This window comes from Mchenga conophoros, linkage group LG7, assembly GCF_057382185.1.
Source record: "Mchenga conophoros isolate Kocher_MC1m ecotype Shallow Benthic linkage group LG7, M_conophoros_male_GT1.1, whole genome shotgun sequence".
Taxonomy (NCBI): Eukaryota; Metazoa; Chordata; class Actinopteri; order Cichliformes; family Cichlidae; genus Mchenga; species Mchenga conophoros.
In genome coordinates this window covers 39,361,973-39,375,432 of record NC_140532.1, presented here as the reverse complement: position 1 = coordinate 39,375,432, position 13,460 = coordinate 39,361,973, and the positions used below count along the sequence as shown (strand labels likewise).

Below are 13,460 nucleotides of genomic sequence, written 5' to 3'. Positions count from 1 at the left end.
TTGTGGAATTTTTAAATGTATATTGTGATAAATATTTTTGGTCATATTGCCCTGCTCTACTGCTAAACTCAGTGAGGCTCAACTGTTATGGGCAAAGATATGTGATATTAGATTTTTTCACCAGAACGCTGCCCAATGCAGACCAGTGACCAAAGGCCAGGCAAACACTGGGATAGAGAAACCTCTCATGTAAAATAATGTTTGTGGAGAAGCCTTTGCTTTTACTGATGTATTTCAAATATTGCTTACATGTTTTTGTATGGTAAGCTAACAGCTGTTATCATGGAAAAGAAAGGAAATTAAATATATTTTAAAAACAAGGACAAGTCCGTGTGTCAATTTTCTATAAAAGCTCTATAAAACCTTTGAATTTTGATTATTTTATAACAACGCTTTACCAGAATTGGGCAGACAGACTCTGTTCCAGTAGAGAGAGTCTGCTGGACTTTCCTGTCATAGTTGAAGAAAAAAAACTTTACAAAACACATTAGAAATGCAATCAGCAATTCACCTGATTTATGTTTTGAGACCTGTTAAATTTGTGAAATTGTCAAGGCATTTCCTGCTCACTTGTTCCCTCCCCTCTCTTCTCTCACTCTAACCCCCTCCTCCCCCCAGTTCCCTCATTGCCCTTCACACAATCATGTCCCCGTGCCCCTCAAAACCTCCCTCTGCGACTCCCTCACCCCACCCGCCTGGATGACAACACAAAGCACATTAATTTCATGGCCAAGCAAGCTAGATAATCAGCAGTCATATTTCACAGCAAAAGGAATGCAGACGTAGACACTGGTCAGTGTTAGTGGGCTGAAAGTGTCAGCGCCATCATTTATATTAAACGCTATCTTATTTTTATGGTCTGTATTTGGCTTGCTGTTGTCCATTTTTCCTCACCTTCCATTTCAACATTAGTTAACTTGCACTTTGTTTTGATTCAGACCACACTGTGACATCTTCAGTGATGTCTGCACACACACACAATAGTCACGATTTAATGTGGTGGAACTGGGAGCTAGATAAACACCCACACTGGAGGGTGATAACTTATATAAACCCTTCTGTGTTTATTTGTGATTGTTTCATTGCTCTGTGTTTGTGGCTTTTCACGTGCTCTTCTCTCCTCTCCCGTCTGTGTGTCTGTGGTGCCGCAGGTGTGTTTGCATTCGGTCTGTTTGCTACAGACATCTTCGTCAATGCAGGCCAGGTGGTGACTGGAGGTCTCTCGCCCTACTTCCTGTCTGTTTGCAAGCCCAACTACACTGGCACCGAGTGTCGCTTTAATCACCAGTTTATCGTCAACGGCAACATCTGCACCGGGAACCACGTGGTGGTGGAGAAGGCTCGGCGGTCGTTCCCATCTAAGGACGCTTCGCTGAGCGTTTACTCTGCCGTTTACCTGACGGTGAGAGGACCGCACCTTATCCTTTATTTCAGAGACAAAAAAAGGCTTGAAAAAACATTTTATAAAACGTATATCTAATGTAATGACACAGTATATGTTTAATTAAACAGCATGCGATATATTTTAAGGCATGAATGTGTGTAACGATATTTGCATTTAGGTGTATATTTCATTTCCTTTCATTCTCCCTTTGTAGCACGTGAACACTCACGTTTGTGTTTGTTTATCCCATTTTAAATTAGAAACCAACCAATAATGTGTAGACAAAAAAAATTCTCCAGGGATTCAACCTGAGCATAGTTAATTAAAAGCAATGTCATGTTCTAGTTTAGAATAGAAGGTAATTGGTTTACTCGTCTGTGGGGAAAAAACCAGACAGAAAATATATAATTTGAGCCGGGCTGCTTAAAGTTGTACTGCACATACCTGTACCGTATGTGGAGTTAAAAACTACTGAGTAAGAAGGAGTATTTGTTATAAACACAGCACCTTCGGTTCTTTGATGGAGGAATTGGCAAGGAGGGACTTCATGCTATTTGAAATTGAGGTGAGGAATATTTCACACTAGCACAGCGACAGTTTAGGCGTTTTTAGAAAATTGGCTGGAGGTCGCATGGAAAATTACTTTTTGAAGCGATAATTGAAGAGCAGCTGTTTGACATCTGAGTGACAGGGTGAGGGCCTCATCTTTGGAAAAAAGAGAGTGGAAGTGCAAATTTTATCAACAGGAGCAGGAGGAATACAAGAACAGATTGTTGTTGATGAAAATTAATTCGATACCTTCGCTACTTGATTGGAATTAGGGCTGCACGATTAATCGTTAGAAAATCGCGATCTCGATTCATACTTATGTGCGATCTCATTTCCAAATGACAACGATTAAAATAAAATAAAATTAAAAAAAGACGACGACGACGACTGTACCGCATTTTGATCCGGGACGTAATCTGCATGAAAACAAGCGCTCACTCTTCCTGCTCAACAAATGACAAGGGCGGAGCCTTATACCACGTGATACAGAAGCTGCGCCGTGTGATGCTAAAATTAGCAGGGAAAAAACAACGGAGAGCACGTCAGGGATGACGAGAAAGTGACAGGAGAAAATCCGCCCCGGTCAACCACCCAAACATCAATAACGTGAACCTTATACAGCGCTTCCCTATACACGTCGAACTCTCGCAGGCACAAAGAAATTACGGAGGCTATTACTTATCACCTGACCAAAGATATGGCTCCCATCAACACTGTGCAATTAGGAAAATGATCAACACCCTAGACAAACGCTACACAGCGCCGTCCCGCAACTATTTTTCTATTGTTGCACTACCTGCTCTATACACGCAGCGTCGAGCAACAGTGGAGACAGAATTTCAAGCAGTACAACATTTTGCGGCAACAACAAAACGTGAGACATTTGTTGTTTTTATGTTTATTTATTGTTTTTATGTTCAGTCTCAACTGTTACGAAGTTGATGTGCAGTTAATAAGTGCAATAAATATTTATACTGGAAAAGAAAACCGTGAGAGAATCGTGATCTCAATTCTAAGCCAAAAAATCGTGATTCTCATTTTATGCAAAATCGTGCAGCCCTAATTGGAATAGAGGTAGGTGAAAGTTCAAGAGGTGAAAATATATGCAGGTAGACCTTTTTGTTTTTAAATGCTGACAGTCCTCCCGCTTATTAATGGGTTCTCTTGTTAAGTTCAATTTTTTATTCTCTGTGGGGGAAAAACGATGTCTCTGTTTTGCAGAATCTTGCGCTACTATGATGTAACTTTTTCACAGCCTTCCCTGACTGATTTGCTATACCATGGGGGCTTTGCACTATTTTGAAATGGTAAAATATTTGTCACCAGGATGCAGAGGAGGCTACCCCCCCCCCCCCCCCCCCCTGTCCCCTTCTGGCTGCCTCTGCCTCAATTTTATCCCACAACTTAGACATTCACATTACTCACACCCTCATTACACATACATATAGGATCTTGGGGGTGGGCATGATACACGGAGTCCAAGTTACCATCAGGGTGTACGCCTCACCCCTGGCGTCGTTGCCCACCTCTCAATTTTAAATACATGTAGACATTGAGGGCTAGCAGGAGGGGCTATGCGCTTACCTGCTGCTCTCTGGCAGGTAGCTCTATGCCCTCCTGGGTTTTAATTGCACCTTAGAACACACATGCATCAACACTACAATGAGCGGGTGGAGGGAGGTTTGGAGTCTTCTCTCACCCCCATTCTCTCGGCCTGGGGCTCGGTCACTCAGGCACAGCTGGCTGCCGGCGGAGCTCACGGGCGCGTCACTGCAACTCCCCCTGGCTTCTGCTCCGCGGCTGCTGAATGAGCTCTCATCTGGGACTCTCCTTAGCTCTTACTGGGACAGTGGCGCGGCTGCCCCTCTGTGGGTCTTCCTTGGTCTCTTGTGTTCTGGGGGCCTCTGGATGTCTGGAGTTTTGATCTCCTCCATACCTGCTTGATACCATAGAGGACAGGGCTGTGGCTCCCCACACTCTCTAGCAGATCATTACATGGAGAAACCTTTGGAATGCAAGCATGCTGATCCACACAGGTATCCACACAGGTGTACACATGGGTATTCACAGATGCGGACTACAGCTTTCTTGGCTGCTGCCTCAAAGCACACTGTGCGCTGTCTATCTTGCGTGCTGCACAATATCGTTTATTATTTAGTAACTATTGATATCTATGACTAGCTAGTTTATTGTGATGGTGCTTTTTTTTTTTTTTTATTATTATGTTGCTCTTTGTTGTTTGCTGTCTCCCCTGTTTTTTTTGTTTTTCTTTCTCTCCATACAGGTGACCCAGGAGGTTTTTTTTTTTTTTTTTTTTTTTTTCTCTCTTCCCCCCCTTCTCACCGTCTCTTCTCCCCTTTGGTTTTCTTTCTTCCTCTCCCCCTCTTTCTTTCATTCTTTCCCCCTGTCCTATTAAAAAAAAAAAAAAAAAAAGGATGACAAAGGATGACAAAGGATGAACTGAAGCTCCGCCATCACGTGATGTCACATGCTGCTGTTTCTGATGTCACTTCCAAAAAAAAAAAAAAAAAAAAAAAAAAAAAAAAAAAAAAGAAATGGTAAAATATTTGACTTTATTTTAGTGGGAAAACCTCCAGTTGTTCTGCATGGGATCTCTGTTCCTAATCCACCTAAACAGAAGAGCAGGAGCCTGTTTTTTTTGGTTTTGTTTTCGTTAAAGACATTTGGGACAAAGAACAGTCTAATCTTTCCACCTTTCTCCTTCTAGATGTACATCACCAGTACAATCAAGACCAAGTCCAGCCGCTTGGCCAAACCAGTGCTCTGTTTGGGCACACTCTGCTCCGCCTTCCTCACCGGCCTCAACAGAGTTTCAGAGTATCGAAACCACTGTTCAGATGTAGTGGCTGGATTTATACTGGGATCAGCTATTGCATTGTTTCTGGTGAGGACTACTAAAACTTGCATTAGGTTTGGGAAGGTGGTGGAGAAGGGGTCGGAGAAGAAGAGAGAAAAGAGAAGGTGGATTCTGGTCATGAGCTACTTTCAAATTATAATATTCATTTTGAGCTTCATTTTGGAACAAACCCAAACTGGTAATTGGATGATTAATTCAAGCTGCAGCTTCCCAGAGCCTTTAACGTGGGTTTGTTTTCATTTCAAAGTCAACCATGTGAAAATTTATGCCTTAAAATTCTTATATACAGCAAATATTTTTATGTATATCTTTGATGAAATTCATTTTAGTGACAGTACAAGTGTTGGAGAGGGCACCAAGTATATAAAAAGGTGAAAAAAGAATGAGGTGTGATTTATGTTATGCTCAATAAAGGTTTAGATAAAGGTAATTTAAGCTACATTGATCAAGTTAAGAATACACTGGCTGATTGTGGGGTATTGGAGAAGATGAAAAGAAGAAGGAAGTGAACAACCCAAGATTCAACCTGAAATCTGTAAGCGCAAGGACAAAAAAAGAGAAGAAAAATGAGGTAAACACTACTTTTAATTAATTTTTAGATCGTGGAGGTAACCAGTGATGTGATTAATTCAGATTCCGTACTCCAGAGGTTAGGCATCCTGTTATTTACCTTCGTAAAATAACTGCCGTAGCAGTTGCCGAGGATAAGATGTGCAAAGTGGGCTCATCTTTCCAAGCAAGACAGCAGTTTCACTGGGCTGCTGTCCATAATGTAAAATCAACATCAGTTGTCCTGCGAGATTTAGTCAAACTGCTTGGCTTCTGCTGCAAGTTAATGTGCTTTTTTCAGACTATTCATCATATTTTATGCTGTGATTAAATTCAGGGTAATAGCTGCAACTTAAACTGATCACGTTGTTTTGTGCTGAATGGGAAAGCTCACTCAGGAGAAAGGAAGGTGAAGGGGACCCCCACCCCCTGCCCCCACTATCCAAAAAGATTTATTTAATAACCTCAGAGGCTTCATTACTTCTAATTGCCGCTGAGTTCTGAGTGCCAATGCGGGAGACACATGGAGGAGAGACTCAGATAAGAAGAAGAAGCTAGAGGTTTGTTATTTGTACATTGGTTGATATGAAGGGAAAATCAGTCCTTTTACAGCTGTCATCTGTCTACAGTGATGGTATTAAAGTGCTAATGTTTAATATATGTAATGTTTTAGTAGAGTGTATGCTAAACTAATTAGAACTAAATACCAAGGACAGCAGAGATTAGTGAAAATGCCAGAATCTCGATTTGGTCACGACTCAAAAAGTGAAAAAAAAAAGGTCACAAATTAAGAGTCTGACTCAATATTGCACCAAAGAAAGTTAGAGGCATTGGAATAGTGTGATTTACATGTGCAGGTCAAGCTTGGTCTTGGTTATTCTTTAAATAATTCTGCTGTGGTGCAAAACAGTCAGGTTCAGTGTGGTCACATCTTTTTCTTGCTGCATAATAATAATAATAAAAATAATGTATACTTTATTGATCCCCGTGGGGAAATTACTCTTGCTGCATTTGACCCATTCACCCAGTGAAGCAGTGGGTAGCCACTCAGCAGGTGCACCGGGGAGCAGTGTGTAGGGACTATAGCCTTGCTCAGGGGTATCTCAGGGTAGCCGTTCAGTGGATTCAAACCCCTGATCTTCCGATCATGGGACCACCACTCTACCTACTGAGCTATCCCCGCCCCTGCCCATGAGGAGGTGGATCCACTGCACCTGTTTCTTTGATAATTGATAGTAGCTTTCAGTGATTAAACTGTTAAAAGTGATATACATTATGCCATTGATCTTCAGGAAAAGATAAAAGGAAATGGGGTTGTCTGTGCAGGTTCTCACCCATCCAGGTCATGGTAGTCTTAAGGGCCTTGAAGTGTAAGTCTAGTTGCCTTTAACTCAAGTGCTTAAAGAAAAGGAAATCTGTCATTACGTCATTGAACATTATTTTCAGTTTATTATCAGCATACCATGAATGAAGGTTGACCATATTCCCCTGTATTTGCCTTATAATGAAGCTTATCAAACTCGTTTCACATGAGAACTGAGCCAAGTTGATGGACTGCTATCTTGCAGGAAATGAATTGATAAAGAGAAAGCTGAAAGCAGGTATAGTCTAAATCCTGCTGCTATCAGTGCTCACAGAGAGGAGATCTGAATGGACTCACCAAACAGCAAATGCCTTTGGTCTTTCAAGAGATTTGTCCGCTGCCAGCAGATTGAGGGATCATTGTTAAGAACTTGGTTTTAGAATTGGCTCCGGGATGATGTTGGTAACATAAGATATAAAGCTGTCCACTTGATTCAAGGGAAGGCGCATGCTGACTTGCTGAGTCTAATAGAAGCTAAATCCCCTGAAATTTGAAAGTGGTTCCAAACGAATTCACAGCATGTAGAAATGACACCTAAAAGGCATGCATGACTCATATAAGTCGCAACCACTGTAAGAGGTAATATTACAATTCATCTGCTATCAAAGATGAATTGATAAAATAGGGTCTTGAATTATCTGCATAATGGGCAATGTGAAGATAGAAAATAACTTTGTAAGGGTGGAGATGCAAACCGTATCACTTTGCTGCTTCGAAGTACAAGAGTGTGACTGGATTGGGATGGAGATTTATGCTGATACATGAAATTATGTAAAGCATAAGATCATATGGTTACATTCAGTTCAATCAATTCAATTCAGTTTTATTTATCTAGATCCCAACAGCAGTCACCTGGAGGCGATTTATATTGTAAGGTAAAGACCTGACAATAATACAGAGAAACCTGAAACAATCAAACAACCCCCTTTGAACGAGCACTTGGCAGCAGTGGGAAGGAAAAACTTCCTTTTAACAGGAAGAAAAGTCCTGCCACAACCGGTTGACGGTGAGGGGACAAAAAACACAATTAAATAACCGTTACTGAACAGTGCATCTCAGGTGATGGTGCAAAGTAATCCAAAGTCATTTCATAACCACCTCAACAAACTACTTTCCACTGGGAGGAAAATAAAATAAATAATACATTGCATTGAGTGCTGAACCACCAACACAGTTTCAAGTTTCTTTTAATCACAAGTCTGGGGAAAAAGCAGCATTTTTCTGTTGCAAAAATCTGAGACCAGGAAAGTTTCTAAATGATTTTTCAATTCAGCGTTTCAGTGGCAATCTTCAGATTCACTTTGTCTTCATCTGAAACAGTAGGCGGCAGTTCACACACGTCTGTTTTTGCATGAATGACAGGACACACAATGGGGAATGAAAAAGCAGGAGGTGGTTCAGTTTAATAGAAATGTGTTTACAACAGCCACATCAATATGCAATTTAAACTTGTGATAAAAATGTAAAGAATTGTCAAACAGGATAGTTATTTGTAAATTCTGCCCTAGGAGCTATAATTCACTCATTTACTTGGTCTGGGAGCTCTAGAAATTCAATGCCCATGAACAGCCACAAACAAGAAAACCTTGAGCTTCCTCCTGCTTCATTTTCTCCTTTGCTGCTGCCTGAGGGCACGGTTGGTGTCTGGTGGGGTGGGATCTCCCTTAGGCTGCCTTCTTTGATTAACTAGTCTGTGGAGGAGTTAACAAAGACTGCAACCTTACTGGTGTCTCTACCATTAAAAATTCTGACTAGTGGACAAAATGGAAAAAATACAATTACCTCTAATTTATAAACATATAAATGAAGAAACAGCATCTGTTTTCTGCACCTGTTAGCCCACAAAGATTAGCACCCTGAAGCATTTCTGCTGGCTAGATGAAATGATATCCAGCTTTAAGGGACTCACGCAATGTTTGATTGCTCTTTTATACCCATATAAACGTTATATCACTGCAGTAAAAGTTCTGATGTGGAAAATGTAGCCACGTCACACCAAAAAAAAAAAAAGAAAAGAAAAGCCCACCAGAGAATTTTTTAAGGTAGCAAAAAACCCTATAACAGCTGGCTCTTGCTGCGGCGTTTAAAGCTGAAAGGGAACAGGATGTTAGTTTTCTGCAACGTTTGTAGGTACATGACACTGTATGGGGGAGGGCACTGTAAGATCAAATCAGCAATCCTGAAAATGAAAATAACAACCAAAAGGGAGACAGCCTGCTCCAGAATGCCCTTTGATCAGCAGACTCACACTGGGCTTCAGACCTCCATTAGCTCTTTTATTTTTAAAAAATCCACCAGATGTGGCCCTGGATTTCTTTTAAAATTTAAAAAAACAAATACTAATTGTCAGATCGGTGGCTAGAGGAACCCGTACCTTAAAACAACATCACAGCTCATGCCTCCAAACAAAATGACCGAGGTCATCCAAGCTCCTTGCGACTGGTCTGTATGAAGCAAGACTGTAACATGAAGATGCATCAAAATTGACTGCATAATATCCCCTTGAACAAAACTAATTTTTTGGGCGCTCATCCAGTAGTTCAGTCCAGCCCTTAAGGATTATAATGACATTCATAAATAGAGAGACGTGTTTTCCTTTCCCTCAAATTCACATGCATTTTTGGGAACAAATGTTATTTGGGAGAGGGGATCGCTCTCTTTTACTTTCTCTCTCTCTCTCTAACACACACACACACACACACACACACTGCGTAGAGTTTAGTATGGGGGGAACAGTTAATGATGAATAACGGATTTTCAGAAACCTACTATAGAGACTGTCATTCTCCTATCCTCACCTGTACCTTTCCAAATGAGCCATATCAATTCATACAATGACCAAAATCAGCTGAGCTGCCCTTTCCTTGAAATTTGTGAATTAGTGAAATCTCAACAGCTGTTGTTGTGGATTATCATACTATTTATTACATATATTCATAACCCTTTGGATGAATTGTAGACACTTGATCTTCAAGTCAACATTTCGGTTTGCCCATTTATTTGCAAAACGTATCAGTGATCAACCTCTGCTATACCTCCTTAAATCACCGTAGCAACTTTACTGATGATAGCATTAACCTCAAAGCACCACTGTGCAGCCTCACCAAGATGTGAACACGGCTGTAACATCAAGTTACGCTACAAAGTCTCTTCACTCGTTTTATAGAGTTTAAACAACTTTTTCGGACTTTTTGTGTTTGAGTTTCTAATGTTCGTGTGATTTGCTGTGTCTTTCTGCCTGTCTCACTATTAATGTTAAACTGTCCTCATACCTTACAGGGTATATGTGTGGTGAATAACTTCAAAGGTGTCCACAGTGCAGCAGCAAAACAGAAGACTGAGGAGTACCGCGGTCTGCCTCTGATGACTTTCCCCCGTGTGGAGAGCCCACTGGAGACCCTGAGTGCACAGGTAGCTAAAAACACTTAACCTGGAATCCCATAAACTTTAATCTCTATGATGCACATTATCTTTCTTCATTAATTGGCAGAATTCCCTCAAGGCCTGCAGCTTAAAGCAAATTCCTCCCCTCAGATAAGGAATTCTGTAATTCTGGAACTTGGTGTCACTGTAATTTATTGCCATGTACTTTTTTTTTCTACTTTTTCATGGCCTTTTTAGAAGGTCCAAGTGAGGGTGGTGCATAAATCCAAAGATAATTTTCTGTTATCAATAAGTTATTTGGTTAAAAATGTACTCTCCTTCTTTCTCCTTCTTTCTATATCCTTTCTTTCTTTCTTTGTTCACTAAGCAATGACACGTGGCAGGCTTGACGTTTGCACTTCACCCCTTTCCTCCTAACCAAATGCACAGAAACTTAACACAGAGCACTCTTGGCACCAGCTGACACGTGATTTCCTCTTCCTTTTCATTTCCACGCTTTCTGTTTCCATCCACTTCATTTCTTTCTTTGTCTTTCTCTACCCCTGTCCCTTTTTCCCCCCCCCATACTCCCTCCAACATCCATTTTCAGAACCACTCGGCATCGATGACAGAGGTCACATGACTAAGGGGGCAGCACCGGGTCACGTTTGCGTCTCCACAGCACTTCCAGACACAATGACGAGGACGCATGTCACGTGGCTCCGAATGCTTACAAAAACCACTCCTGATATATCTGTTTAAATCACCTGGGGGACAAAATACACCATGTTTGCAGTGGTTTTCATTTAGTTGGGCTATGCTCAGTTCAACCTCCCAAGGCACACAGATCAGGCAACAATATCACAAATCGCAACATAAGCACAGATTGTTTTTCCAGGTTATTTGAGATCATTGAAACATGGGACATTTTTTTCCTCCAAGGTGTGCTGTTTGTAGTTAGAGGACGGTGTTTTGTACATTTTGTATGAGCGAGTGCCGTAGCCTATCCTGACGATGTTAAAACCTGCACACTTCCTGTCAGCTGACTCACTCTGTTTTACATCACATCCTGCCGGGTGAAATGCCTTGTCAATCACCACATGTACCCCACTTGGTTAGAAAAATCTGCTATGGAAAAAAAAATATTGATGTTGTTGTTCTGTGGTGTTTGTCATTTGTACAGAAAAAAGACAGAATCCTTCTTTTTATTATCTCTGTACATTAACTGACCATGTCAGGTCATATTTTTTATGGATTTTTGTTAATATGTATGACTATTATGATCCATTTGGACCTGTTTGCCTGCTGTAAACCTGGATATGTTTTGGTATCAGTTGTTTGGGGAACAACTCCTCTCCCCTTAGGAGGAAATGGCAAGGATGAGTCACTGAAATGCTCAGAAAATGTGTTTTTGCACCTGTAGTGACATGTCATCAGGCTAAATATACAAAAATCTGATTGGCTTAAATGCATGGTATCAGTGTGCTTCACCCCAATTTGCAGATTTACTTTGATGTTAACAGGAAGCTCTCTATGGAGAGATCCAGAGGAGCTAGCCCGTGCCAGATCCGTGTATAGATTATGCTGGTATGGTTTTCCAATTATATTTACTGAAATTCCAATGGAAGACATCCCTAATAAGTACATGGCGAAAAATATAAGAGATTCTTTTCAAGTAAAACTGAGTAATTTACTTGAGGCCTGGTTAGTCCTCCTCACTGAAAACCAGGCTAATGACTCCTGCTTCACTTTTCCTCCTCGAGGTACCCCTCCCTCTCCCCAACCCACCAGTGGATTGTGATGCAATGTTGTGATTCCATTTCCTATTGGAAGATATGCCCAGCATGAAGAGAGAAGTCAAGATGTTTTATAGATATTACTCATTATCATTGTGATTACAATTGTCTTTTACTTTGAGAACAAAAAAAGGCATTTCAGCTGAAATGCCACATATATTTTCTTTCTTCGTTTGTCCAAAAAAATTAAATAGTCAGTAGCAACAGTGTGTCCTCTTGTGTTTCTTTTTATGTACCCAAACGCTTCAATGAGAATGGTAACTTTTCATTTACTTAGAAAATATGTGACCAACGACAAGGACAATCCATCTTGACAGTCAGTACTTGTAAGTTACGTGTGAAACGTGTCTGTCCTTGTGTTTGTCTGAATATCCAGAGATTTGTTTTCATTACTTACCATTTTTCCCCTGATTTGAGCCTTGCAGTGTCACTTCAGCTGCATACAAATCCTACCTCCTTTGCTGTGTCATCTGCATGCTAAAAATGCAGTCACATTATCCTTCCAGTCAACAAGTTTCTGATTATAGGCCAATGGATAAATGTTGATCTGAGCGATCACAGACTGTTGGACCATTCGCTGTGATGTAACGTAATATAATGTATGAAACTGGATGGGTACCCATTAGATTAATTAATTCTCCAATACCTAAACACTGTGCATCATCATTTCTATGAGTGTGTTACATACTCCTGAATGTTAAAAGTTGAGCCAGTGTTAACTCTTGATTTCATTTGAATAGTAAATAGATGGATTTTTATTTGCAAGATGGAAGTGTAATGCAGTTGGTCCTTAATCACTAAATGTCACTGGATTATTACAGGAACAGCCCAAGGACATATTGCATTCCTAGGTTGAAGAAAACCAAAACAGGTTTGTTATTCAAGATGTTTGAGTTACAGGACAATTTCACTGAACAAACCTTCAGTTCAACCAAAATATTGCAACCATATGCAACAGACTTGCAATCTCATTGCCTTTGAAATGGTTGCTTTCTAGTTAAGCACTAGATCTGCAGCCACTTGCAGTCATTTGCCATCTTCAAGGTGACTTTGGTATGTTAGGATGGCAATAAAACGACAATAAGACAGTCGGTCTACTATCGAAGCTGTCTGTGTTAATACAGTTAATAAACTGTGATAAATTGATGTAAATTGCAAATCTTTTGGTTTCTACATGCACAGAAATTCACATTAACAACTTAAAACCATAGACTTGAAATGTAGAAAATCACACAGGCCTGTAACCAAAATATAACCTGTTGGCAACCCTGTGAGTCAAATAGTCTACTGGAGAGGAGTTGTGCTCATAGACATAGACAGACTGACTAAGATTGATTGATTGATAGGTTGATAAGATTCTGATGAGAAAAAGCCACATATTTCCAGACATATTGAAATATGCTAATATTCACATGTTCACTCAAAGCCTAACATGTTAAACATAAAAGCAGTCAGTTATTCTAAAACAGAGTTGTAAGATTACTGCTTTTAGAGGATATGCATCCCTGGAAACTGAACTGTGAGCTGTTGCAATGATTTGTTTTAGACCATCTGTTTTAACAGAGTGCGGCTACACCA

The 13,460-nt window shown here is 40.5% G+C and overlaps 1 protein-coding gene across 3 annotated transcripts in view; it reads left to right on the top strand.

The window, feature by feature from the left end:
* plppr1 (phospholipid phosphatase related 1) overlaps positions 1-12,073 on the top strand; it is a 63,292-nt gene extending 51,219 nt beyond the window's left edge. For 2 of the 3 annotated variants that reach the window (XM_085279192.1, XM_085279193.1), the window contains exons 5-8: positions 1,152-1,402; positions 4,662-4,838; positions 10,003-10,134; positions 10,697-12,073. In XM_085279192.1, coding sequence (XP_085135318.1) covers positions 1,152-1,402; positions 4,662-4,838; positions 10,003-10,134; positions 10,697-10,729 — 593 coding nt within the window. In that variant the 3' untranslated portion in view covers positions 10,730-12,073. The other variant, XM_085279195.1, reaches the window with a different exon arrangement.
* Positions 12,074-13,460: the final 1,387 nt, after the last annotated feature.